Source organism: Acinonyx jubatus, chromosome E2, assembly GCF_027475565.1.
Source record: "Acinonyx jubatus isolate Ajub_Pintada_27869175 chromosome E2, VMU_Ajub_asm_v1.0, whole genome shotgun sequence".
NCBI lineage: Eukaryota > Metazoa > Chordata > Mammalia > Carnivora > Felidae > Acinonyx > Acinonyx jubatus.
The window spans coordinates 46,866,616-46,891,517 of NC_069396.1; the positions used below are offsets into that span (position 1 = coordinate 46,866,616).

Sequence of the window (24,902 nt, forward strand, 5' to 3'; positions counted from 1 at the left end):
GAAATTCAAATCAGGTTGGTAGTTTAGTTAACAGTATACTTTGCTAATAATAATATAATAATAATAACAGTGCTAATCTCCTGGGGTTTTTTGTTTGTTTTGTTTTTTAAGTTTATTTATTTATTTGGGGGGGAGGGGCAAAGAGAGAGGGAGAAAGAGAGGATCTCAAGCAGGTTCTGTGCTGCTAGCACAGAGCCCGACATGGGGCTTGAACTCACAAACCATGAGACTACGGCCTGAGCTGAAATCAAGAGTCAGATGTTCAACCAACTGAGCCACCCAGGAGCAACTAATCTCCTGGTTTTGATCATTGTACTATACTGTTAATATCAGCGGGAGCAAGGGGAGGAGACAAATGGGAACTCTCTGTATTATCTGCAACTTTCCTCCAAATCTAAAATTATCTAGCATTGCAGTACCCACCTCACTGTCTCTGGGTCCACCAGATGCACATCATGAGGATACTACGGAGAGGGCCACATGCTGAAGAACAGACCTCCCGCCAACTGCCAGCACTGTCTTCCATGTGTGTGAAGGGGATCCCCCACCCCAATCATGCCGTCTGATGACTGCAGCCCTGGAAAATGTCTTCACTGCCAGGGCTTTGAGCCAGAACCATCCAGCAAAGCCTCCCACTACCTGACCCACAGAAAGTGTGTGTGATAATAATAAACATTGATGGCTTGGAGTGTCTTTTTAAGAGAAAATGTTGCTGTTGTGCACAGTGGCCACCAGATGGCGCCTGGATTCCAAGGATGGAAACAAAGCTGCGGCCAACATTATAAATAGGTCAATTCCCCTGAGTTAGTTTATAAATGTACCACAACCCTAATAAAAATGTCATCAGGGCTTTTTCCTAGACCCAAACAACTTGATTATGAGGTTTATTTGGGAGTACAACAGGCAAAGAAGGAGAAGGAGGAGGAGGAGGAGGAGAAAACAAAGGAGTAGCTCTACCAGACATTAAAACCCATGTAAAACAATGTGGTATTGGTGTGCGAATAAGCATACAGATCAAGGGAAAATTTATAAAATCCAGAAATAGAACCAATTGTTCATGTACATTTGTATAATAATATAACCTTTTTTTAATTTAGGAAAGGACTTTGGGCACATATCTAACTTACCAGTGTTGGAACAAATAGACAACCCAGGGGAAAGCTGGAATCACTCCTCACAATGGAAACCACCTTACATTCGAAGTGTATCAAAGTTATAAGCAAAAAACTACAACCCTCCCATAATACAAGGAAACACTGCTGAGTCTCCTAATGACCTGGGAACCGGATACATTTTCCAAACTATGCCTAGACTTTCCAAAAATTCATCAAAAGAAGCAATATAAAAGAGAATCTTGATGGGGTGGCTGGGTGGCTCAGTCGATTAAGTGTCCAACTCTTGATTTTGGTTCCGGTCATGATCTCGCGGTCCATGAGTTCGAGCCCTGCATCTGGCTCTGTGCTGACAGCATGGAGCCTGCTTGAGATTCTCTTTCTCCCTCTCTCTGCCCCTCTCCTGCTTGTGCTCTCTCTCTCTCTCTGAAAATACACTATTTATATATGTATAAATACACACACACACACATACACCCAGTATTTAAAAAAAAAAAAAGCACAGAGTCCAATGTTGGGCTCGAACCCATGACCTGAGCCGAAATCAAGTCAGAACCTTAACCAACTGAGCCACCCAGGTACCCCTAATCAAGCCTTTTAAATACCTTCCATCAGGGGTGCCTGGGTGGCTCAGTTGGTTAAGCGTCTGACCCTGGCTCAGATCATGATCTTGCGGTCTGTGAGTACGAGCCCTGCATCTGGCTCTGTGCTGACAGCTCAGAGCCTGGAGCCTGCTTCCGATTTTGTGTCTCCCTCTCTCTCTCTCTCTCTGACCCTCCCCTGTTCAGGCTCTGTCTCTCTCTGTCTCAATACCTACAGCTAATTTATTTGTGAAGCTAAATATCTTCCAAATAGCATACTACTTTTGGTGTTATGATAACTTCCAACTTTACACTTAAAGCATAAAGCCACATTTTTAGAGGAATCCATGGTATTCCAGTATTTATGAAGTCTGTCTCTCTCTGTCTCAAAGATAAATAAACGTTAAAAAAAATTTTAAATACCTTCTGTCACTTCTTCACCTCACTCCCACTGCTCTGGTTTGGACAATCTTCACATTTAAGCTGTATTATGGCAGTGAGCTCTGGACCCATAAGAGTCCAGTGAGGAGACAGAAACTACACCAGCTACTTTAACAGAGAGACTCTAGGGTTCCCAGGTGGCTCAGTGAGCTGAACGCCCAACTCCCGATTCTGGCTCAAGTCATGATCTCACCAATCGTGGGTTCGAGCCCTGAGTCAGGCTCTGCGCTGCCTGCTTGGGATTCTCTCTCTCTCTCCCTCTGTCCCTCCCCCAGATTAAATTAAAACACAGACTGCTGGCCCTGAGTAGGGGTCTCCGACGGGCCTGGGGCGGGGCCTGAAACTCTGCATGTCCAACAAGCTCCCAGGTGATGCTGACCCCTGTTGGGAGGGGGGACCTCACTCTGAGAACCGCAGCCTGGTATACCATATACCATAGCTAGCCCTGCTAGAGCTGGGGGGCACAGAGACCCAGAAGAGAGGGCACCAGCCGCCTGGTGCTGATGTTTGTGATAAAACTGAGTTTCCACATGCTAGCACACTACACACTGGACTCGGGTGCTCCTGCTGTGGCCGCCGCCACAGGGAAAAAGCATTGCTGGGGGAACTCACACCAGAGCAGCAGGCAAGTTCCTTCTGCGTGGGGTGTCCAGCCCTCCCGGGAAGAGGTTCCTGGGAGGCAGGACTTCCAGCGCTAATGCTGGGAAAGTCCTGGGCAAACTGGAACGAGTTGATCACCCGACTTGTGCAGTCTAGCAAGCCCTACTGCCAGGATCTCACAGAGAACCATCTGGCAAAGCAGAAACGTGGTTTCCCGGCTCAGCATCACAGTGCGGAGCAGAGGAAGGTGGGTTTGGAGCCCAGAGAGAGTAACTTCATCATTGATCCTGACTCATCATGGTCTCCCTGGTTCTCTTCCGTCCATCCTGGGGGTGCCATCAAGAGCACGTTACACACAGGGAAAACCAATCGTTTCAGACTCTTGCCAGAAGCTTTGCAATAGGTTCCGGTGCCTTTGTGACTTATAGCGAGAAACAGAGATCGGATCTTTGTCCCCTTTCCAGACAGAGTCCCTAAAACCCTTGGATTTCCAGATGGTAAGAGTGATAAAGAGAAAGGAGCATCTTTTGTTTTTCGTAACAAGCCTGTTTCAACCACATCTGGGTTTAGGCTAATGGGGTGACTTCTAGAAAGCCCCTAGGATGAGAGCCGTTTGTCAGAGAACCACCTTGGAGAACTCTGACCTCTGGGAAGGGAAGAGAGAGTGGAGGTTGAGTTAATCCCCGAAGGCCAATGACAAGCAATCATGCCTAGGTAGTGAGCCTCACTCAGACCTTCTAAGGGCTTCCGGGCTGAGGGTGCATGCCCGGAGAGGGCACGGAGGCTCTGCATCACTCTCCCTAACCCTATGCATCCCTTCCATTGGCCTGTCCCTTTATAATAAGCCAGTAATCCAGGAAGAAAGCTGCTTTCCTGAGTTCCGTGAACTGTTCTGGTAAATTATGGACCCAAAGGAGGGGGTCATGGGAACCCCAATCTGTGGCCAAGTCAGACAGAAGTTGGAGGTAACCTGGGAACCCACTACTTGCAGGGGAGGGGCCGGTCTTGTGGGATGGAGCCCTTCACCTGCGGGACCCCACACTAACTCCAGATAGACAGCATCAGAATTGAAGTGGAGAATTGAATCGAATTGTAAGAGAGCCAGTCAGTGTCCCCAGGGACCTGGAGAAATTTGTGCTGTGGGAAAATCCCCCAGTATTGTTTAAATGTTTCTTTATTTTTGAGAGAGAGACAGACAGAGCATGAGCTGAGGAGGGGAAGAGAGAGAGGGAGACAGAATCCGAAGCAGACTCCAGGCTCTGAGCTGACAGCACAGAGCCTGAAGCGGGGCTCGAACCTACAAAGTGTGAGATGATGACCTGAGCTGAAATTGGACACTCAGCTCAACCGACTGAGCCACCAGGCGCGCCCAGTGACCAGTTTTGAGAGGAGGGCCATGAGTAGACAAAGTCACAGAATTTATCCTTTTCGCTGCCTACCAGCCAATTTTGTACAGCATGAACAGTTCGTGAAAGTTACTTTCTGTTACAGTCCAGCCTCATCCCCTTTCCTGAACTTTATATCCCAGAGATATAAGAATCTTCAAGATTCCTAAAGCGAATCACATTCTCAAGGCGCGATGCTTTGACTATGCTATTCCCCCATCTGAGTGAAAAGGACATAAACCCTGATGTTTTAGAGGAAAACGTCGGATCAGAACATGTGCTTCCCCCTTTTAAAAATGGGGGTTAGTTTTCAATTGATGAAGTCTTAGCTGGATTTGGAGGCCAAAGAAAATCTCAAAGCAAATGTATTTTTGAATTCCACAGTATTTACTGTTCTCAAGCTTCTAACACCCGAGGAGAAAAAGGATGATAAGACTGCCCGTGCTAATGAAACTTGCTAGTTTTTCTTTCCTGTTAAAGATATTTATACCTGAATTCTTTCTAAGGCCTGAAACATTTTTAGATGAATTCCATCCAGGAAAAGCAATGTTGGTTTGAAAATTAGAGATGGTTTATAAAATCATATCTGATGACTTAAAAGATTCAACAGTAGTTTGCTAAGCCCGGTTTTTTGTTGTTGTTTTGGGGTAATCTCTGTACCTGGTGTGGGGTGTGAACCCACGACAACCCAGAGATCGAGTCTCACACTGCCAACTGAGCCAGCCAGGTGCCCCTCCTAAGCTTGTTTTTAAACTCAAAGGCTATTAATTAAGCTCCTGGTGTGGTTTGTGGTTAAGAGTGATTTTGCTTTTTTTCTCTCTACTGTGCTACTTTTTTTTTTTTAATGTTTATCTTTGATAGAGAGTGTGAGTGGGAGGGCAGTGAGAGAGACAGACAGAGGGTCCAAAGCGGGGCTCGAACTTACAAACCATGAGGTCATGGCCTGAGCTGAAGTCGGACGCCTAACGGACTGAGCCACCCAGGAGCCCCGCGGTCGCACTTTGGAGAAGACTGAGCTCCAAGGCAGCGCCGGATGATTATTATGTTAACCTTGAGCAAGTCTGTGGTTACCTGAGTCTCAGCTGACTCACGGACAGAAGGCGGAGGGCAGTGGGCGCTCTGGAGTCAGACTGTTCTGCTGGGCAGCTGCCCAATCTGTGGCCTCCTGTGAGTGACTGAACTGCCAGGGGTCTGCCTGCTCTTCCCACAGAACAGGGACAGTAAAGAGGGTTCCTGCGTCATCCGTCCCAGTGAGGATTAAGTGAGACGATGTGCGTTAGGTCCGGAGCACAGGGCTTGAGGCTTCAGACAGAATTTAAATGGTCACTGTTGGAGCTATTTTCTTTATTTTTTAAAATGTTTATTTGTTTTTGAGAGAGAGACGGAGCATGAGCAGGGGAGGGGCAGAGAGAGAGAGGGAGACACAGAGACAGGATCGAAGCAGGCTCCAGGCTCTGAGCGGTCAGCACAGAGCCTGACGCGGGGCTGGAACTCATGAACCGCGAGATCATGACCTGAGCTGAAGTCGGACGCTTAAATGACTGAGCCACCCAGGCGCCCCTTACTTCGTAGTTGGAAGAACTAAAAGCAGTGATATGTTCAGTGATTAACCGTGATCTGGCATACAGCAAGTGCTTGCTTACTGAATCCCACACTTCAGACTCCTTGTGTCTCCGTAAACTGTTCTGGGGCAGCTCCGTCTCCACCGGAATGCACCCCCTCTGACCAGCTAGCTCTGCTACCTCTTGTGCATCCCCCAGGAACAAATGTTCTCCAAAAGAAGGACCCAGGGAAGAGCTAGTCAGGGGCACCTGGGTGGCTCAGTCGGTTAAGCACCCGACTCTCGATTTCAGCTCAGGTCCTGATCTCATGGTCCCTGAGTTCGGGCCCTGCATCGGGCTCTGTGCTGATGGTGCAGAACCTGCTTGGGATTCTGTCCCTCTCTCTGTCCCTCTCCTGCTTGCTCACGCTGTCTCTCAAAATACACACACACACACACACACACACACACACACACACACACAAAAGAGTCATTCAGCCACACCACACTATCTCTCTTGACTCCTGCTGCACTGTTTGAAAAACCAGAGTAACTTTCCCGGACCTTGGGGTCACACCACATAGGAAAGCGCTGATGAAGTGGGGTCAAGTGCTGGCCTCGGGTTTCATAATAGCAGATGCTGCTCGAAGGAATAGTAATGCCAAGTCGCCCCTCTAGGTTTCGGGTCAACGGCCCAGGCCCTGCTGATTTGTAGTGCTTCCCACATTCCTTTCCCCAAGCATGCAGCTGCAAGGCTGTGTGACCGTGGGGCCCAGCCGTGCCTCAGATGCTGCATTTGGGGGTGATCTAGAACCCTCAGAGACCTAGCAGTAGCAGAGACCACAGTGCCTTTGCTATAAAAGGAGAAGCTTGAGGTCAGATCCATGCCAGCACCATCCTGGCAAGGACTGAGACTAAGGAAGAAGGAGCAGTTCTTGGGTGACAGGAGGGTCACCAACCCTGGTGACCACAGCTGACAGATGTCACCTTGCCACAAGGCCAGTGTACTAGTTTTCTGGGGGTGCCGTTACAAAGTGCCACAGGCTGGGAGTCTCACACAACAGAAATGTGTTGTCTCCCAGGTCTGGAGGCTGCAAGTCCAAAGTCAAGGTGTCAGGAGGGTTGGTTCCTTCTGAGGGCTGGGAGGGAAGGATCTGTTCCAGAATCTTCTACCTGCCTCTTCGCATCCTCTTCCCTCTGTGTGTGCCTGTGTCCAAATCTCCTGCTTTTCTTCTTTTTTTTAATGTTTATTTATATTTGAGAGAGCGCGTGCAGGGGACGGGCAAAGAGAGAGGGGGAATAGAGGATCCGAAGTGGGCCCTGTGCCGACAGCAGACAGCCCGATGCGGGGCTGGAACCCGCGAACTATGAGATCATGACCTGAGCCGAAGTCGGATGCTCGACCGACTGAGCCACCCAGGCGCCCCCAAATCTCCTCTTCTTCTAAGGACACCAGCCATACTGGGTTAGGGCACCACCCTAATGACCTCATTCTAAGTTGATACCTCTGTAAAGACCTATCTGTCCCATGCTTAGGTTTGGACTTGAACACATAATGGGGGGTGGGGGCTACAATTCATCCATCACAGCCAGTTTGGCCATTCACAGTCACTAGAGACGTCAGTCACGCCATCATGGAGAGCTCTAGGTCTCCATCCCACAACTCGCTGTCATGGAGTGTGCCTCGTGGAAACAGGACTTGTCCCAGCACTGTCTGGTATATAAGCACTGATTAGCAGGCTGACAATAAAATAGCCACACAACCCACTCCGTAAGATCAGTGAGGCCCAGGTTCCTCCATGTTAGGCACCTTGTATGAAAGCTTCACTGGAAACAGATGAAACCATTCACTAGCCGTGGGTCAGCCCATCTCATCAGGATCAGCTGGCAGCAACTCGCATGGCGGCCGGGGGCGGGGGGGAGGTGCAGGGTCTGAAAACTCTAGGGCTAGGGTGCCATTGCCAAGAGCAGAGGCTCCTTGGTTCGTGGGACTGGAGCCTATGGTGTATCTACCCAACCCACATCTTGGCTATCACCCATTTTACCGAAGTGAAAGCAGTTCTGACATCTGTTATGCGAATTCAAACTCTCTGTGTTGCCTAGAGAGGCAGATCACTAAATCCCTGTCATAGCCACCTCTGAAGTGTGATTAGGGTCTTTCAAATGGCAACTCACCCACCTGCAGTGTGTAGATCCAAACAGAATATCCACATATCCGTCACTGTGTCCCAAGTATCATTTTTTTTTTCAATTTCAGATTTTTAGTAACTCTCTTAGAAGGAATCTTCTTTCTTCTAAAATAAAAAATACATAGGGGCACCTGGGTGGCTCAGTCAGTTAAGCATCTGACTCTTGATTTCAGCTCAGGTCATGATCTCACGGTTCATGAGTTCAAACCCCGCATCTGGCTGTGCGCTGATAGCATGGAGCCTGCTTGGGATTCTCTCTCCCTCTCTCTCTCTCTCTATCCTTCCCATGTTCATGCTCTCTCTCTCTCTCAAAATAAATAAATACTCTTAAAAAAAGAGAACAAAACAGGAGTGTCTGGGTGGCTCAGTCAGTTAAGTATCCAACTTCAGCTCAGGTCATGATCTCACGGTTCCTGAGTTCAAGCCCCATGTCGGGCTCTGTGCTGACAGTGCAGAACCTGAAGCCTGCTTCAGATTCTGTGTCTTCCTCTCTCTGCCCCACCCCTGCTCACACTCTGTCTCTCTCTCTCTCAAAAATGAATAAACATTAAAAAAGAAAAAAAGACTAGATATATTCTTTAAAAAATAATATAAATAAATAAATAACATTAAAAATAAAAATAAAATCACCTTTTTTGCACCAAAAGACATCTCAAGAAATCTTTCTTGACCAAACGCCCACTACTCCAAAACCTCATCACAGGCACCCCTAATATTTCATTTTTTACCACATTTTGTTTATCCATTCACCAACTGATGAACATGGGGGTTATTTCCACTCTTTGACTACTACAGATAACACCGCTGTGAACATTCATGGACAGGTTTTTGTGTGAACATCTGTTCAATTCTCTTGGACATTATTTCCCAATGGAATCAGGAGACCATTTGATCTTGGACTTCCAGCCTCCAGAACTCTAAGAACATAAACGTCTGTTGTTTAGCTCCCCAGTCTGTGGTCTTTCTGTTATGGAAATGGCAACAGAAAACTAATACAAGCTTTGGGGCACGTGGGTGGCTTGGTTGGTTGGGCGTCTGACTTCAGCTCAGGTCATATCTCATGGTCATGAGTTCAAGCCTCACATCAGGCTCCAATGCTGATAGCTTGAAGCCTGGAGCCTGCTTCAGATTCTGTGTCTCCCTCTCTCTTTGACCCTTTCCTGCACACGTGCCCTCTCTCTCTCTCTCTCTCTCAAAAGTAAATAAACATTAAAAAAATTAAAACAAAAAACTAATACAAACCTCTTCTCTCACCCATCCTCAGTGCTGAAGGACAGCAATGTAGTTCAAGGGCAGCACTAAGGATGGGTGAGAGAAGAAGCAAATTTGGTGGGGGGGTTGGGGGAACACAGTTCAATCCATAACAAGGTGATAAGACAGGAGATGAGTAGAGACCAGAAACAGATCGCAAGAGCCTTGGGAGACATGTTTGGGGACATTCTTCCTCACCCACCCACCTCCAGAGGTCCCCAGGGATTTGGCTTCACGGAGAGTCCCCTTTCTGTCCTTTACCTTCCAGATAGGACTAAGCAGCCTTTTCAAAGTTGTCCAGGTAAGAACAGACCCAGTGGGAAACGGCAGAGAGAAAAAACCAGGAAGAATAAATGCCTGGGAGGTGTTATGCAAATTAGATGCAAATGAACCACCTATTCAGGGTTCCTTCAGTGGGTCAGCTGCTCAGCACTATGGAAAAGAACCTAAGCCTTTAATTCCTGCATTCAACAAATCTGAGGGCCTATTGTGCCAGGGACTGTTCTAGGCCCTGGGGCCCCTGCAGAGCTTTTGTTCTAGGCCTGTACCATCCAACATGGTGGCCACTGGTATGGTTGGCTATTACGCATTTGCAATGTAGCTAGCCTGAACCGAGATGTGCTAACGTATAAAATACACGCCAGATTTCAAAGACTTAATATAAAATATCTCATTAATAATTTCTATATTGAATGCATCTGAAATGGTGTTTTTTACATATTTGATTAAACAAAAATATATTATTAAAATTAATTCCATGTATTTCTTCTCACTTTATTTTTTTTTATTTTTTTGATGTTTATTTATTTTTGAGAAAGAGAGCACAAGTGGGGGAGGGACAGAGAGAGAGGTAGGCACGGAATCTGAAGCAGGTTCTAGGCTCTGAGCTGTCAGCACACAGCCTGATGCAGGGCTCGAACCCACAAACTGTGAGATCAAGACCTGAGCAGAAGTCGGACGCTCAACCTCTGAGCCACCCAGGTGCCCCTTTACTTTACTTAAAAAAAATTTTTTTTAATGTTTATTCATTTTTTGAGAGAGAGAGAGAGAGAGAGAGAGAGAGACAGACAGAGCGTGAGTGGGAGAGGGGCAGAGAGAGAGCGAGACAGAATCCAAAGCAGGCTCTGGGCTCTGAGCTGTCAGCACAGAGCCTGACTCGGGGCTTGAACCCATGAACCGCGAGATCACGACCTGAGCAGAAGTCAGACGCCCAGCTGACTGAGACACTCAGGAGCCCTTTTACTTTACTTTAAACGAGACTCCTAGAAATTTTGAAATTACATATGTGACTCACATTTATAGCTCACATTCAATTCCTCTTGGACTGTGCTGTCCTAGACAAGGCTCCACCTGGAAACCCTGTCTGATCAAGCTCATTCTGGTGGACAGAAACAGAGGGGGCATTAACTGGGACCACCATTCCTAAGGATTAGGGGATTTGGAGGAAATACCTCTAGCTGATGATACCTATTTTAAAATGAGCTGTAGGGGCTGAAATAAATGGGAAAAAAGAGGGAAATAAAGAAGAGATCAGCGCACTGCTGGGGAGACCAGGAGGGACATAAAAAGTCTCTGAGGCCTGAGAGCCAATTTTCAACTTGCCTTCTGTGGTAGGTAAAATCATGCCCCCCCCCCCCGCCCCCAATGTCCTAATCCCTGGAGCCTGCCAGTGTATTATCTGACCTGGCAAAAGGAACCTTGCAGACGAGATGAAGTTCAGGATTTTGAGCTGAAGAGATTATCTTGGATTATCCAAGTGGACCCAATGTAACCACCAGGGTCCTTATAAATGAAAGAGGGAGGCAGAAGGGTCAGAAGATGTGGAGGTGGACACAAGGAATACAGGTGGCCTCCAGAAGCTAGAAAAGGCAAGGAAATGGCTTCTGCCCTCAATTTTCCAGAAGGAATGCAGCTCTGGGACACCTTGGTTTTAGCCCAGTGAGACCCATTTCAGATTTCTGACCTTTCAAGCTAGAAGATAATAAATTTATATTGGTGGAAACTTCTAAGTTTGCAGTAATTTGTTACAGCAGCAACAGGAAAGTAATACACTCCCTTGCCTGCTGGACGTTTCTTTGAGTTGCATTCCTCACTAGTTGAGAGAACCACTTCCTTCTCTGGTATAGTAGGGAAAGCTCTAGATTGGGTCTTTGGACAAGTCCCTTTTCCTCTCTGCTAAGGCTGGGGGCAGGAAGACTGGATAAAATGCGTGGCATTCGAGCAGAGAGGAGTGACCATTTGTCTGCACTGGGCACCAGCGTAGATGTCATTACTAACATTAGGACTAAATAATTGCCAAAAATCTGGATGGCTGTCCAGCGTCTCATTCAGTTCTGAGAACAGTCCCATGAATTAGATAACTATTATCATCCCATTTTATTTTATTATTTTAAAATTTTTTTAACGTTTATTTATTTTTGAGAGGGAGAAACAGAGTAGGAGTGGGGGAGGGGCAGAGAGAGAGAGAGAGAGGGAGACACAGAATCCGAAGCAGGCTCCAGGCTCTACGCTGTCAGCACGTGAACCATGAGGTGGTGACCTGAGCTGAAGTCGGACACTTAGCCGACTGAGCCACCCAGATGCCCCTACTATTATCATCCCATTTTAAAGCTAAGGCAACCAAGGTCAGAGAGGTTGGGTAACTTGTCCACAGTCACTAACATGAGCCAAGAGTTGATCCTGGTTCATAGATGATGGCCTTTTGCTGATGGCGGGGAATGGAGGGAATCTGACCAAGAGCGTAGATGCATAAATTTCATTCCTCTGTTCATCCCACAGAGAGCTGGCATTCAGGGTGGAGTGATGAACAGCTCGGGCCAGATGTATCTCATCATGGGACCGAGGGAAGAACTGGGGGGCTGCTTTCACAGAAATATGTGCTTCTGAGCCTGAGAGCCCAGTGCCCTCCCAGGGGCATCATGACCAAATTCATCATGGTTCCTGTCCTTGCTTTCCTTGGGAATCGCCCCCAATACAGGCCCCCCTCTCTCTCATCACCCCAGGCTCCCTCTCTCATCCGCATTGCTCTCTGCGTTGTCTTTCTCTGCCCATCTCCTGCCTCCCTCCATCCTTCCCAAACTCTTCCACGGTGACCCCTACAAACCTCCCCCTGAATGTTCCTTCCAACTTTCACCCTAAGGAAAACCAGCTCCTTCCCCGAAGATATTCCCACAATCCTAACTGAAGGCTCTTTGGTACCCCCACTCACCGAACAAGGTCGAGAGGAGGAGAGGGGTAGTCAGCATATGCCGCAGAAACAAATGAGCCCAAATCTGGTGGTTCACACAAACAAAGGTAGAGACTCACCGGTGTCTCCTTGTCCGACACGGGTTGGCTGGGCTCTGCTCCACGTCTTTGTTCACGCACCCAGGCTCTTCATTCATGGGCAGCCTCTGAAACATCGCCGATCCCCTGGCAGAGGGAAAAGACGTGTGGACAGCCATGAGCTGGCTTTTGAATCTTCCACTCAGAAAAGATACACGTTGGGGCGCCTGGGTGGCTCAGTCGGTTAAGCATCCGACTTCAGCTCAGGTCAACATCTCGCAGTTCATGGGTTCGAGCCCCGCGTCGGGCTCTGTGCTGACAGCTCAGAGCCTGGGGCCTGCTTTAGATTCTGTATCTCCCTCTCTCTCTGCCCCTTCCCTGCTGGTGCTCTGTATCTCTCTGTCTCTCAAAAATAAATAAACATTAAAAAAAAAAGAAAGTTAAAAAAAGAAACGAAAAGAAAAGGTACAACGTCACTCGTGTTCACATTTCATTGTGAGTCATACAGCCGAGCCTCGTATCAACTGGGTATCCTTCAGGAGAGACAGCAACTATTGTGAACAGTAATATAATGTGTTATCATATTGGCATATTGGCTGTTTCCAGATAATACTATTCCCTCTCCAGACTCCTATTTTTTTCACCCTGCTTGCCCTTGACGGATCTCCTAGAATGACAACCAGACCTCCTTGTCTTCCAGCTCTTCACACAGTCCCCTGAGAAATCTGACAGTCACACTCAGCTCTTCCTTCTCCTTCACCCCCTATCAGATCCTTTAAAATGTTCCAGAAGTTCTCTGTCATTTCTTTCAGTCCCTAGAGAAGCGGCCCTCCTCCAAGCCACCATCACTTCTTGCCTGAAGCTGCAACGGTTTGCTTACTCTACGATTAATTCATCATTTTGCCCACGAACAGGGTAGGTCCAGCCACACTGCCTAAACCCCTCCATAGTTTCCCACGGCCTCCAGAGAGAGTCTAAAATCCTTATCTTGTGACGCCTGGGTGGCTTAGTTGTTAAGCATTGGACTCTTGGTTTCAGCTCAGGTCATGATCTCATGGTTCGTGGGCTCAAGCCCCGCATCGGGCTCCGCACTGTCAGTGCAGAGCCTGCTTGGGATTCCCTCTCTTCTCTCTCTCTCTCTTTCTCTCTGCCCCTACCCTGATTGTGTGTTTTCGCTCTCAAAATAAATAAATAAACTTTAGCAAAATAAATAAGATACGGGCACCAGGTGGCTCAGTCGGTTAGTGTCCGACTTGGGCTCAGGTCGTGATCTCGTGGTTTGTGAGTTTGAGCCCCATGTCGGGCTCTGTGCTGACACCTCGGAGCCTGGAGCCTGCTTTGGATTCTGTGTCTCCCCCTCTTTCTGCCCCTCCCCTGCTCATGCTCTGTCTCTCTCTCTCTCAAAAACAAACATTAAATTTTTTTAATAGATAAATAAATTAATTAATTAGTTTAATTTAATTTAATCCTCACCTTTTCCTAGAAAGCTCTTCCCAGCAGGCTTCTGTTTGCTGCCTCAGGTCCTGCCACTGCCTTGGTCACTCTGCAGTCCAGCCACTGATACTTTAATTGCTTTAGGGCTTTCACAACACAGTTCTCTTTGCCTGGAACTCTCTTTACCCACCCCCACTTCATCTCTCAGGTCTCAACTTCCTCATTGAGGCCTTTACATCCAGCAGGTTCTTTCTGTACAAGTACTCCTGCAGTGCCCCTATTGCCCCTTCTGAAATACTTAACACTTCCCCCCCCCCCCCACCTCACTTGCTCAGTGCCCCTCCTGCCCACCCAGACCGGAGCAGCGTGAAAGCAGTGGCTGTCTGTGCCATTGCTATGTGACAGTATAGTGACCATGCTCAGTAAATATTTTTTCAGGGACACCCAGGTGGCTCAGTTGGTTAAGCATCTGACTCTTGATCTTAGCTCAGATCACAGTTTGTGGGATCTCACGGTTCGTGGGATTGAGTCCTGCATTGGGCTTAGCACGGAACCGTAGCCTGCTTGGGATTCTCTCTCCCTCTCTCTCTCTTCTGCCCCTCCTCTGCTTGCTTTAAAAAGTTTAAATAAACTTTTTAAAAATTTTATTATTTATTTTTGAGAGAGAGACAGAGTACAAGCAGGGGAAAGGCAGAGAGAGAGGGAGACCCAGAATCCAAAGTAGGCTTCAGGTTCTGAGCTGTCAGCACGGAGCCCGATGAGGGGCTCAAACTCACGAACAGGGAGATCATGACCTGAGCCACGTAGGCGCCCTAAGGAGTATTTTTTATAAGGACAGAAGATGGAAGACAGACTGTTCATCAGAGCAGAAATGATTACGGATCTGGCTGCCCTGTTAGAATCCTGGCTCCACTGATGATCGGTGTGGGCCCTGGATGAGTAATTTTAAACTCTGTGCCTCAGTTTCCTCATTTGTAACAAGAGAGTGATAACAGTATGTTCTTCACAGGGATATTTGGGAAGGAGAGTGTGGTCAGGTTTAAATAAACCGTGAGATCACGGCCTAAGCCAAAGTTGGAAATTTAACCGACCAAGCCACTCAGGCACCCCAATAAATAAACTTAAAAAAAATATTTTTTCAGGGAGCCTGGATGGCTCAGTCAGTTAAGCATCTGACTGCAGCTGGGGTCATTATCTCACAGTCCGTGGGTTCAAGCCCCGCGTCGGGCTCTGCGCTGACAGCTCAGAGCCTGGAGCCTGCTTCGGATTCTGTGTCTCCCTTTCTCTCTGTCCCTCCCCTGCATGTGCTCTGTGGGTCTCTCTCCCTCAAAAATAAATAAACAAAAATATTAAAAAAAAATATTTTTCCAGTGACAGAATGAATTTGTCATACATAGAAACTGAGAGAAGGAAATCATCAAGGTTAATGGATGCCAATTAGCCATGAGTAAAGCAGCCTCCTGACCTAATCAAGAGAGGCAGAAGAGGCTGGGACATTTGTGCCACCTCTGGATCCCTTAGTCATGAACTCCCCCATACACCCTTCCCTTCCTGCATTTCCCTCGAAGCTTCTAGACCTCCTGCAGTGCCTTCCTCACCCACGCCCATTGAAAGAAATCTGGTTTCATGACTGCGAGAGTGTTTCCTCCCCTCTTCCTCACCTCTGCTGTTCTCACCTCTCCCCCAGTCCTTCCCCGCACATCCCACACATCCTGCCAGCCAACTCAGCTGGAAGAGTCTGCAGCTTCCCTGAGATGTCATCTGTCCTCAGATTCCTTGCTGAGCAGAAGGATTTGAATGACACCCTGAAAGAAGAAATGTCCCGACGTATCAGTGAGACACATCCCAGGCCTGGGTTTCTCTGTCTGCCAAACCAGGCTGTGCTGTGGGTGTGACATGAACAGCTTTGGAGAGGCCCTCGAAGCTTAGTGCCTCTCTCTTTTTTTTTTAATGTTTTATTTATTTTTGAGAGAGAGAGTGGTGGGGGGGGGGGGCTACAGAGGATCTGAGGCGGGCTCCATTCTGACAGCGACGAGCCCAGTGTGGGGCTCAAACTCAAGAACAGCGAGATCATGACCCGAGGCGAAGTCGGACGTTCAACGCACTGAGCCACCCAGGCGTCCCCGCAGTGCCTTCTTCTGGGGCTAAGACGTGTCTGAAATCATCGCCCTGGAGACGGTGTTAGGTCACCAGAGCGGCCAGCCACGAAGTACCACAGACTGAGTGACTCAAACAACAACAGAAACGAAATTTTCTCACAGTTCTGGAAGCTATATATGCAAAGATGGCGGTGTTGGCAGGGTTGGGCTCTTCCGAGGCCTCTCTCCTCGGTTGGCAGACTGTTCCGCATCGCTGGTTCAGTTTCTGGTTTTCTGACCAAACCCCCAGTTGCTGCCGCACTTTGCCTCCTGTAGCCACGCGAGTAATTTGGACCCGTGGGATGTAAGCAGAAGTAAGGTGGCCACTTCCGGTCATGTCCTTAAAATGAAACGAATTGCTCCATACCCGCGAGTTGTGTCTTCTCGCACACGTGAGCGCAGGAATTGTGGGGACAGTGGGATGGCTTCGGCCATGCGAGTTGGGATGATGCTTAGAGCTGGGCCAGACGAAAGTTGGGACCTCTGACCTCTTAAAATGGGGCCACCCAACCACTCTGTTTGGGGGGGGGGGTATGTGTGTGTGAAATAAATGTCTTCTGAAGCATTCTGTTCTGGACTCTCTTTGTTGTACCTCAGTCCAAACTCTACTGCAGACGGCTCTAAAAAGCAAAAATATAGAGTCCCCAAAACTTCAATAATAGAATACAAATAACAATTGAGTCTAAAAATTAATATATCGGGGTGTCTGGGTGCCTCAGTCGGTTAAGCATCCGACTTCCGCTCAGGTCATGATCTCACGGTTGGTGGGTTCGAGCCCCGAGTCAGTGTCTGTGCTGACAGTTCAGAGCCTGGATACCTGCTTTGGATTCTTTGTCTCTGTCTCTCTCTGCCTCGCCCCTGCTTGCGCGCTCTCTCTCTCTCTCTCTCTCTCTCTCTCTCTCTCTCTCACACACACACACACACACAAATAAACATTAAAAATTTTAAGAAATAAAATAGAATAAAATGTCATCAAGTAGGTTTTAATAAACAACAGAAAGTTGGGGTGCCTGGGTGGCTCAGTCAGGTTAAGCGTCCGACTTCAGCTCAGGTCATAATCTCACAGTCCATGAGTTTGAGCCCCACGTCGGGCTCTGCGCTGACAGCTCAGAGCCTGGAGCCTGCTTCGGATTCTGTGTCTCCCTCTCTCTCTGTCCCTCCCCCGCTCATGCTCTGTCTCTCTCTGTTTCAAAAATAAATAAAAACATTAAAAAAAAAGTTTTAAATAAACACCAGAAAGTTAATAACATAAGGCACTATACAATGGAGTAAACTAGGAAAGTCACGTGTTTGCCTCCACAGATTAAAAAAACAAAAAATTGACAATGTTCAACACCTATTTATGACAAAAACTCCCAGAAAACTAGGGAGAGAAGGGAACGTCTATAATTTGATAAAGACTCATCTACCACAAACTTCATGCTTAATATAGAACCTTATTCCCTCCAAGGACAGTAAGAAGACATAGCTGGCCTCCATCATCATTATTGTTCACTCCTGGGGGTCCTGTCGTTATAAATATTATTATGAATAAAAATATATACATAAGATGTGTCTGGGTGGCTCAGTCGTTTAAGCATCTGACTCTTGGTTTTGGCTCAGGTCATGGTCTCACGGTTTGGTGAATTTGAGCCCCGTGTCGGGTTCTGTGCTGGTAGCATGAACCCTCCTTGGGATTCTGTCTCTCTCTCTCTCTCTCCCTCTCTTTCTGCCCCTCCCCACTTGCACTGTCTCTGTGTCTCTCAAGATAAACTTTTTTAAAAATTTAAAAATAAGTAAATAAATATGTATATAAGGAAAGGGAGGGAAGATGACAGAAGTGTCATTATTTGGATGTGATTTGGCATATTCCATACAGAAAACCCAAACCAGGCGCCTGGGGGCTCAGTTGGTTAAGTGTCCGACTCTTGGTTTTGGCTCAAGTCATGATCTCACAGTCCGTGGGATCGAGCCCTGCATCGGGCTCTGCACTGACAGCGTGGATCCTGCTTGGCATTCTCTCTCTCTCTCTCTCTCTCTCTCTCTCTCTCTCTGCCATTCCCCTGCTCATGCTCTCTCTCTCTCTCAGAATAAATAAGCTTCTAAATAAATAAATAAAACCATCTTTAAAAAAATTATAAAGGAATCTAAGTACTCACCCATCCATTCACAAGACATTTATGAAGAAAAAAAATGTAATGTTATTAAAGGACGCAAAAGAAATCAAACAAACGGGGAAGTAAGCCATGTTTAGGAATGCAACAATTAATATTATTCAGATGGCTCTTCCACCTGAATCAATCTATAAATTCAAGCAAGCCCAAATTGCAGAAATATTTTTTTTCTGAGAAACGATAACTCGATTCAAAAAAAAAAATGCATGTTTAAGAATCAGTACCCACAAGTAGATGAGAATTGGCCAAAGGCGGGGGCTGGGTGGGGATCTTCTGAATCAGATAAGATACACTAACAAGCTAGAGTTTACAAAAGAAGACAAAGACCGTATGGTACACGAACAGACAAACTGATCAAAGGAACAGAACGGAGAGGCCAGAATTAGACACATGTATCTGAAAGGACCAGTGATTTTTTTTCAGAATAAGCGGCCTAATCAGAAGGGAAGACACGGATTGCTAAAGGATATGGGGAAAACTGGCTCCTTACAAGAAAAGTGGGTTCCCTCCCTCTCACCATAATACAAAGGCCAAATAAATGGATTAAAGACCTAAATATTAAAGCTAAAGCTATAAAGCTAGTATATTACTTTCCCAGCTCTGCCAGCACAAAGTACCGGAAACTGGGTGGCTTAACCTAACAGAAACATATTGTGTCCCAATTCTGGAAGCTAGAAGTCCAAAATCAAGGTGTCAGCAGGGCCATGTTCCCTCTGAAACCTGCAGGGAATCCTTCTTTGCCTCTTCTCAGCTTTTACTGGTTTGCTGGCGATGTCTGAAGTTTCACGGCTTGCAGCCCCATGACGTCCATCTCTGCCTTTCCCCTGCGTGTGTCTATCTTCAAGTGGCTGTCATCTTATAAGACCAGTCACATTGCAGTAGGTGCCTAAGCTACTCCAGTATTACCTCATCTTAATTTAAGTCATTACATCTGCAACTACCCTATTTCCAAATTGGATCATATTCTGGAGTACCAAAGGTTAGAGTTAGAATTTCAGTGTATTTGGGATGGGGGATGTAATTCAACCCATAACAGCTAGTAGAAAAATGTAGAATATCTTTATGACTCTGGAATGAAGAAAGATTCTTAAGCCTAGGGACGCCTGGGTGGCTCAGCAGGTTAAGGTTACGACTCTCGATTTCGGCTCAGGTCATGATCTCACGGTCGTGAGATCAAGCCCCAAGTCACGCTCTGCAGTGAGCGTGGAGTTGGCTTTGGTTTCTCTCTCCCTCTTTCTACCCCTCTCCTGCTCACACACATGCTCTCTCTCAAGATAAATAAATAAACATTTTTTTTAAAGATTCTTAAATCTAGAAAACATAAGCTACATGATGAAAATGAGACGCCCGTGACGTATTAAAATTAAAGATTTCTCCCGAACAAAGACATAACCGAAAAAGTTAACTAATGAGGGAAAGACTGGGAGAAGATATTTTCGGCTTCAAAAGAAAAAGTGATTAATCTCCAGAATAAACAAAATCCTGCAAATATTTCAGAATGGAAAATCAACCGAAAAAAAAACTGGCAAAAAATATGAATAGACAATTAACACAAAAGAAAATCCAAATGGCTGACAAGTCTGAAGAGATGCTCAACCCCATTCATAATCAGTTAGGAAATGACAACATGCTGGTTTAAATCCATCAGAGTAGCCAAATTGAGAAGCTCAGAGAGGAAATAAAATCAAAATTTTAAATTTTAAAAATTACATAGAAGCTCGGAAAGGAACTAGTGGAACCAGGGGACCTAAGCTAGAGGAAGTTAGTGAAGACATGTGTTATTTGGAACTATCATGCCCCTCCATTTGGTATAATTCAGTATGTATATTCTATGATCCAGCAATCTCAACCTTAGATGTATAATCCAGAAAAACTCTCACACAAGTCCTAGAGGATACAATTGCAAGACTGATGAAGTATTATTTGTAGTAGCAAAGAATTCAAGGCAATGTAGATCTTCAATAGCCAGTGAATAGAGATGGTGAGCTATGCAGCAATCAGAAGCAATGAATCAGGGGCACCTGGCTGGCTCAGTCGGTAAAGCATACAACTCTTAATCTTGGGGCTGTGAATTTGATCCCCGAATTGGGTGTAGAGATTACTTAAAAATAAATAAAATCTGGGGCTCCTGGGTGAAGCATCTGACTTCGGCTCAGGGCATGAACTCATGGTTCATGAGTTCGAGCCCCCATGGGGCTCTGCACTGGTGGTATGGAGGCTGCTTGGAATTCTCTCTCCCTCTCTCTCTCTCTCTCTCTCTCTCTCTCTCTGCCCCTTCCCTACCTGTGTATTTGTGCTCTCTCTCAAACTACATAAACTTAAAAAATAAATAAATGAAATCTTAAAAAAATTTTTTAAATGCTTATTTATTTTTGGGAGAGAGAGACAGAGATAGAGCAAGAGCGGGGAGGGGCAGAGAGAGGGAGACACAGAATCTGACGCAGGCTCCAGGCTCTGAGATGTCAGCACAGAGCGTGACACGGGGCTCAAACCCACGAACTGAGATCACGACCTGAGCTAAAGTCGGATACCTAACCGACTGAGCCACCCAGGTGCCCCAATAAATAAAATCTTTTTAAAAAGAAGCCATGAACCAGACATATAAATAATAACATGATATGGTCTTAAAACAATATTGAGCATGGGAATGCAAGCTGGTGCAGCCACTCTGGAAAACAGTATGGAGGTTCCTCAAAAAACTAGAAATAGAACTACCCTACGACCCAGCAATTGCACTACTAGCAAATACAAGGGATACAGGTATACTGTTTCAAAGGGGCACATGCACCCCAATGTTTATAGCAGCACTATCAACAATGGCCAACGTATGGAAAGAGACCAAATGTCCATCGATGGATGAACGGATAAAGAAGATGTGGTGTATACACACACACACACACACACACACACACACACACACACACACACACACAATGGAGTATTACTCAGCAATCAAAAAGAATGAAATCTTGCCATTTGCGACACTGTGGATAGAACTGGAGGGTATTATGCTAAGTAAAATTAGTCGGTCAGAGAAAGACAAAAATCATATGACTTCACTCATAGGAAGATTTTAAGAGACAATACAGATGAACATAAGGGAAGGGAAGCAAAAATAATATAGAAACAGGGAGGGGAACAAAACAGAAGAGACTCATAAATATGGAGAACAAACTGAGGGTTCCTGGGGGAGGGTTGTGGGAAGGGGGAAGGGCTAAATAGGTAAAGGGCACTAAGGAATCTACTCCTGAAATCATTGTTGCACTATATGCTAACTAATTTGGATATAAATTTTTAAAAATAAAAAATTAAATTTAAAAAAACATGGAGCAAAAAGAAGTAGAAATTCATTTAATACCATTTTTGTAAATTAAAAACATATGAAAAACAAAAAAAAATACATAAAGCACTATACATCTTTTTAGGAATATAGACATATCCAAGAATCAGAAATTAAACACATTAGAAAGTGTGTCTATAAGGTGGAAGAAGAGATAGAAGTAAGAAGGGAGATATGGGAGGAAAAAAATGACACAAAAGAATAGCTTTATACCAGTTACTGCTAATAGTGTGTCAGAAATAAAACAGTATGGGGGACCTGGGTGGCTCAGTCGGCTAAGCGTCCAACTTCGGCTCAGGTCATGATCTTGCGGTTTGTGAGTTCGAGCCCCATGTTGGGCTCTGTGCTGACAGCTCAAAGCCTGTAGCCTGCTTGGGATTCGGTGTCTCCTTCTCTCTCTGCCCCTCCCCCACTTGTTCTCGGTCTCTCTCTATCAAAAGTAAATACATGTAAAAAATTTTTTTTAAAAGAAATAAAACAGTATGGTAAAATCAATTCTCAGGAAAAAAAAAGAAGAATGAATGAATAAATGAGAAATGTTAAGAAAAGGAAGCAATACAAGCAAAAATCATAAGGAAGGAAAACAAAGGATATTTCATACTGAGGAAAGGAATAATTCACTGATGTCATGTTAATATAATAAATCCTCATGCACATGACAATATAACTTCAAAATATATAAAGCAAAAACTGATACACCTAAAAGGAGAAACTAACATATTGTCACTAATAATGAGAGAGTTTATTATACCTTCCAGAAGGCAAAATATCAAACAGAAAAAAAAAAGTAAGGAACAAGAATTAGAGAATTAATAAACTTGCATAGTCAGCTCTCTGATCCCAACAACCAGTATCCTTTAAAACATCCTTTAAAAACATACAGAACACTTCCAAAACAAAACAAAAAAACCTCCACATATTAGGTCAAAAGGGAAATCTCAGCACATTCCTAAGGATTTATATCGTTCAGAACATGTTCATTGAATAAAATTAGCAATCAACTGCAAAAAGACAACCAAAGAACAATCCAGGTACCCATAGGTTCAAAAATACATTTCTAAATAATTGGTGTAAATAATCTGACATTACATTTTTGGGGAACTGAATGACAAAGAAAGCACCCCATACCAAAACCTGGAGAATACAGAATAAACACTAAAATGGGGGGAGGGCAGTGAATCAACAAAGCAGAAATTAATGAAATAACCTTCCCCCCAAATAAGTAGGAAAGATTATCAGCAAACCAAAAGCTGTTTGTTTGTTTTTTTAAGACTGATAAAACTATAAAATTTGGGGCAATTGATCCAGAAAAATTAGAGAAGAAACAAATGAATATCAGGAAAACCGAATAAAATATACCTTCAGATGCAAATGAATCATAAAAAACATCATGCATAAAGTTATGCCAATGAATCTGAAGTCCTAGATAAAATATTGTTCTAGGCAAATATAAATTACAAACATTTATCCCAGGAAAAAGCAATAAATCTGAATAAACCAACATCCACAGAAGAAGTTGAAATCATAGAGACCTACCAAAAAGGCGTCATGCATGGATGATCTTAAGGTCAACTTCCCCCAAATGTTTCAAGAGCAGGTAACTCCAATATATCACAAGCCATTCCAGATTGCAGAATAAGGTAAATGATTTCCCATAAGAATAATGTAGATGGCAGAAAAACCATCTGATCACATTGATAAGTGCATAAAAAGCATTTGGTAAAGGTCAACACCTGCTTTTTAAAAACCTACTAGCAAATCAGAAATAGAATTTGATAAAGGACTTCTACTCGAAATCTGAAAACACCATACCTCATAGTGAAACCTTAGTGTTAATCCTTCAAAAATCTCAGACAGCACAAGAATTGTCTATTATCACCACTACCAATAACATTGTATTGAAACTCTTCGCCAAAGGGGAAGGGGTGAGAAATGAGTTATAAAGGTTGGAAAGAACTAAACTGGCATTTTGTTACCCTAACAGGATCCTCTAGCCAGGAAAGTATGGAGAATTAGCTGTCTAGCTATTCTAAAACAAGTAAGAGTGAGTTCAACAAAGTAGCCAGATCCAAGATCAGCAGTAAAAATGCAAGAGTAGTAATTGATTAGGGGGGGGGGAAAGATCCAAGTCATAAATAAATAAGTAAAAATAGTAAAGTCCCAGTGAGTGAACCAGAGAAACATGTACAAGATATCCCAGGAGAAAATCAAACCTATGTCTAAGATGGAAGGCTCAATATTACTAAATCACAAATTCTCCCCCAAATCAATAACTTATTCATTTACAATCCCAATCAAAATCCAAACCATCTGTTATGGAATTGACAAATTCCATCCCACTCCCCATTCCCACTGCAGGACCCACCAGGTTTAGAATCAAGTCAAGGCTCCTTGCTCACCCGAGTCTAGACATTCACTGGGAAACCACGTGTTCTGCTGCCCACCTGCCTCTCTGATTTGAACCCATTAGCAGTTGGTAAACAGAGTAACAATGTCGGCATAACACAAGCATGTTGGTTAATATGCAATTTTTCTCCGGGAAGTTAATATTTTGAAGCAATCAGTGACAAGCTTTCTCAGAGTTAAAAGGGAAGCCCTGGTGATCAAAGAAGATCTTCACACACACACACACACACACACACACACACACACACACACACACAAAGCTAAAAATCTGCAGGACTGTCTTCCTTTAGATCCACAGTGACTTGTTTTAGTGGTTTCAAGGATCATAATGCTTGCTACAATGTTATGGTATGTGGTAAAGCTGTGAATGCAGATGAAGAAACCACAATGATATTTTCTCATTTTAAAATGACAGGTTGATGAAGGCAACACCTTAAATCAGATTTTTAATTTTGATGCAAATGGTTTCCATTAGAAATTAATATCTACATGTGAGATATATATATATATATATATATACACACACACACACATATACATACACATACACACACACTCATGCACACACAACGGGATATTACTCGGTGATCAAAAAGAATGAAATCCTGCCATTTGCAACAACATAGGTGGAACTAGAATGTATTATGCTAAGCGAAATAAGTCAGTCAGAGAAAGATAAATATCATATGGCTTCAGTCATATGTGGAATTTAAGAACAACACAGATGAACATAGGGTAAGGGAAGGAAAAATAAGATAAAAAGAGAGAGGGAGGCAAAGCATAAGAGACTGTAAATACAGAGAACTGAGAGGTGTTGGGGGGGATGGGCTAAATGTGTGATGGGCATTAAGGAAGGCACTTATTGGGATGAGCATTGGGTGTTCTATATAAGTGATGAATCCCTGGGTTCTACTCCTGAAATCATTATTACACTATATGTTAACTAACTTGGATTTAAATAAAATTTAAAAATTAAAAAATAATAATAAAGCCAGAAAGTTTTCAAAGAAAGAAAAGGAAAGAAAAGAAAAGGAAATTAATATATCCAGACCAGCATCTCTGAGAAGG

At 44.8% G+C, this 24,902-nt stretch overlaps 1 protein-coding gene across 1 annotated transcript in view; it reads right to left on the minus strand.

Annotated features, from left to right (window-relative positions):
- The window catches only part of LOC106979639 (zinc finger protein 780B-like), a 49,992-nt gene extending 36,312 nt beyond the window's left edge, over positions 1-13,680 (minus strand). The window contains 1 exon segment of the mRNA XM_053210124.1: positions 12,406-13,680. Within this exon segment, the coding sequence (XP_053066099.1) occupies positions 12,406-12,542 (137 nt within the window). The 5' untranslated portion in view covers positions 12,543-13,680.
- Between the last annotated feature and the right edge of the window lie 11,222 nt (positions 13,681-24,902).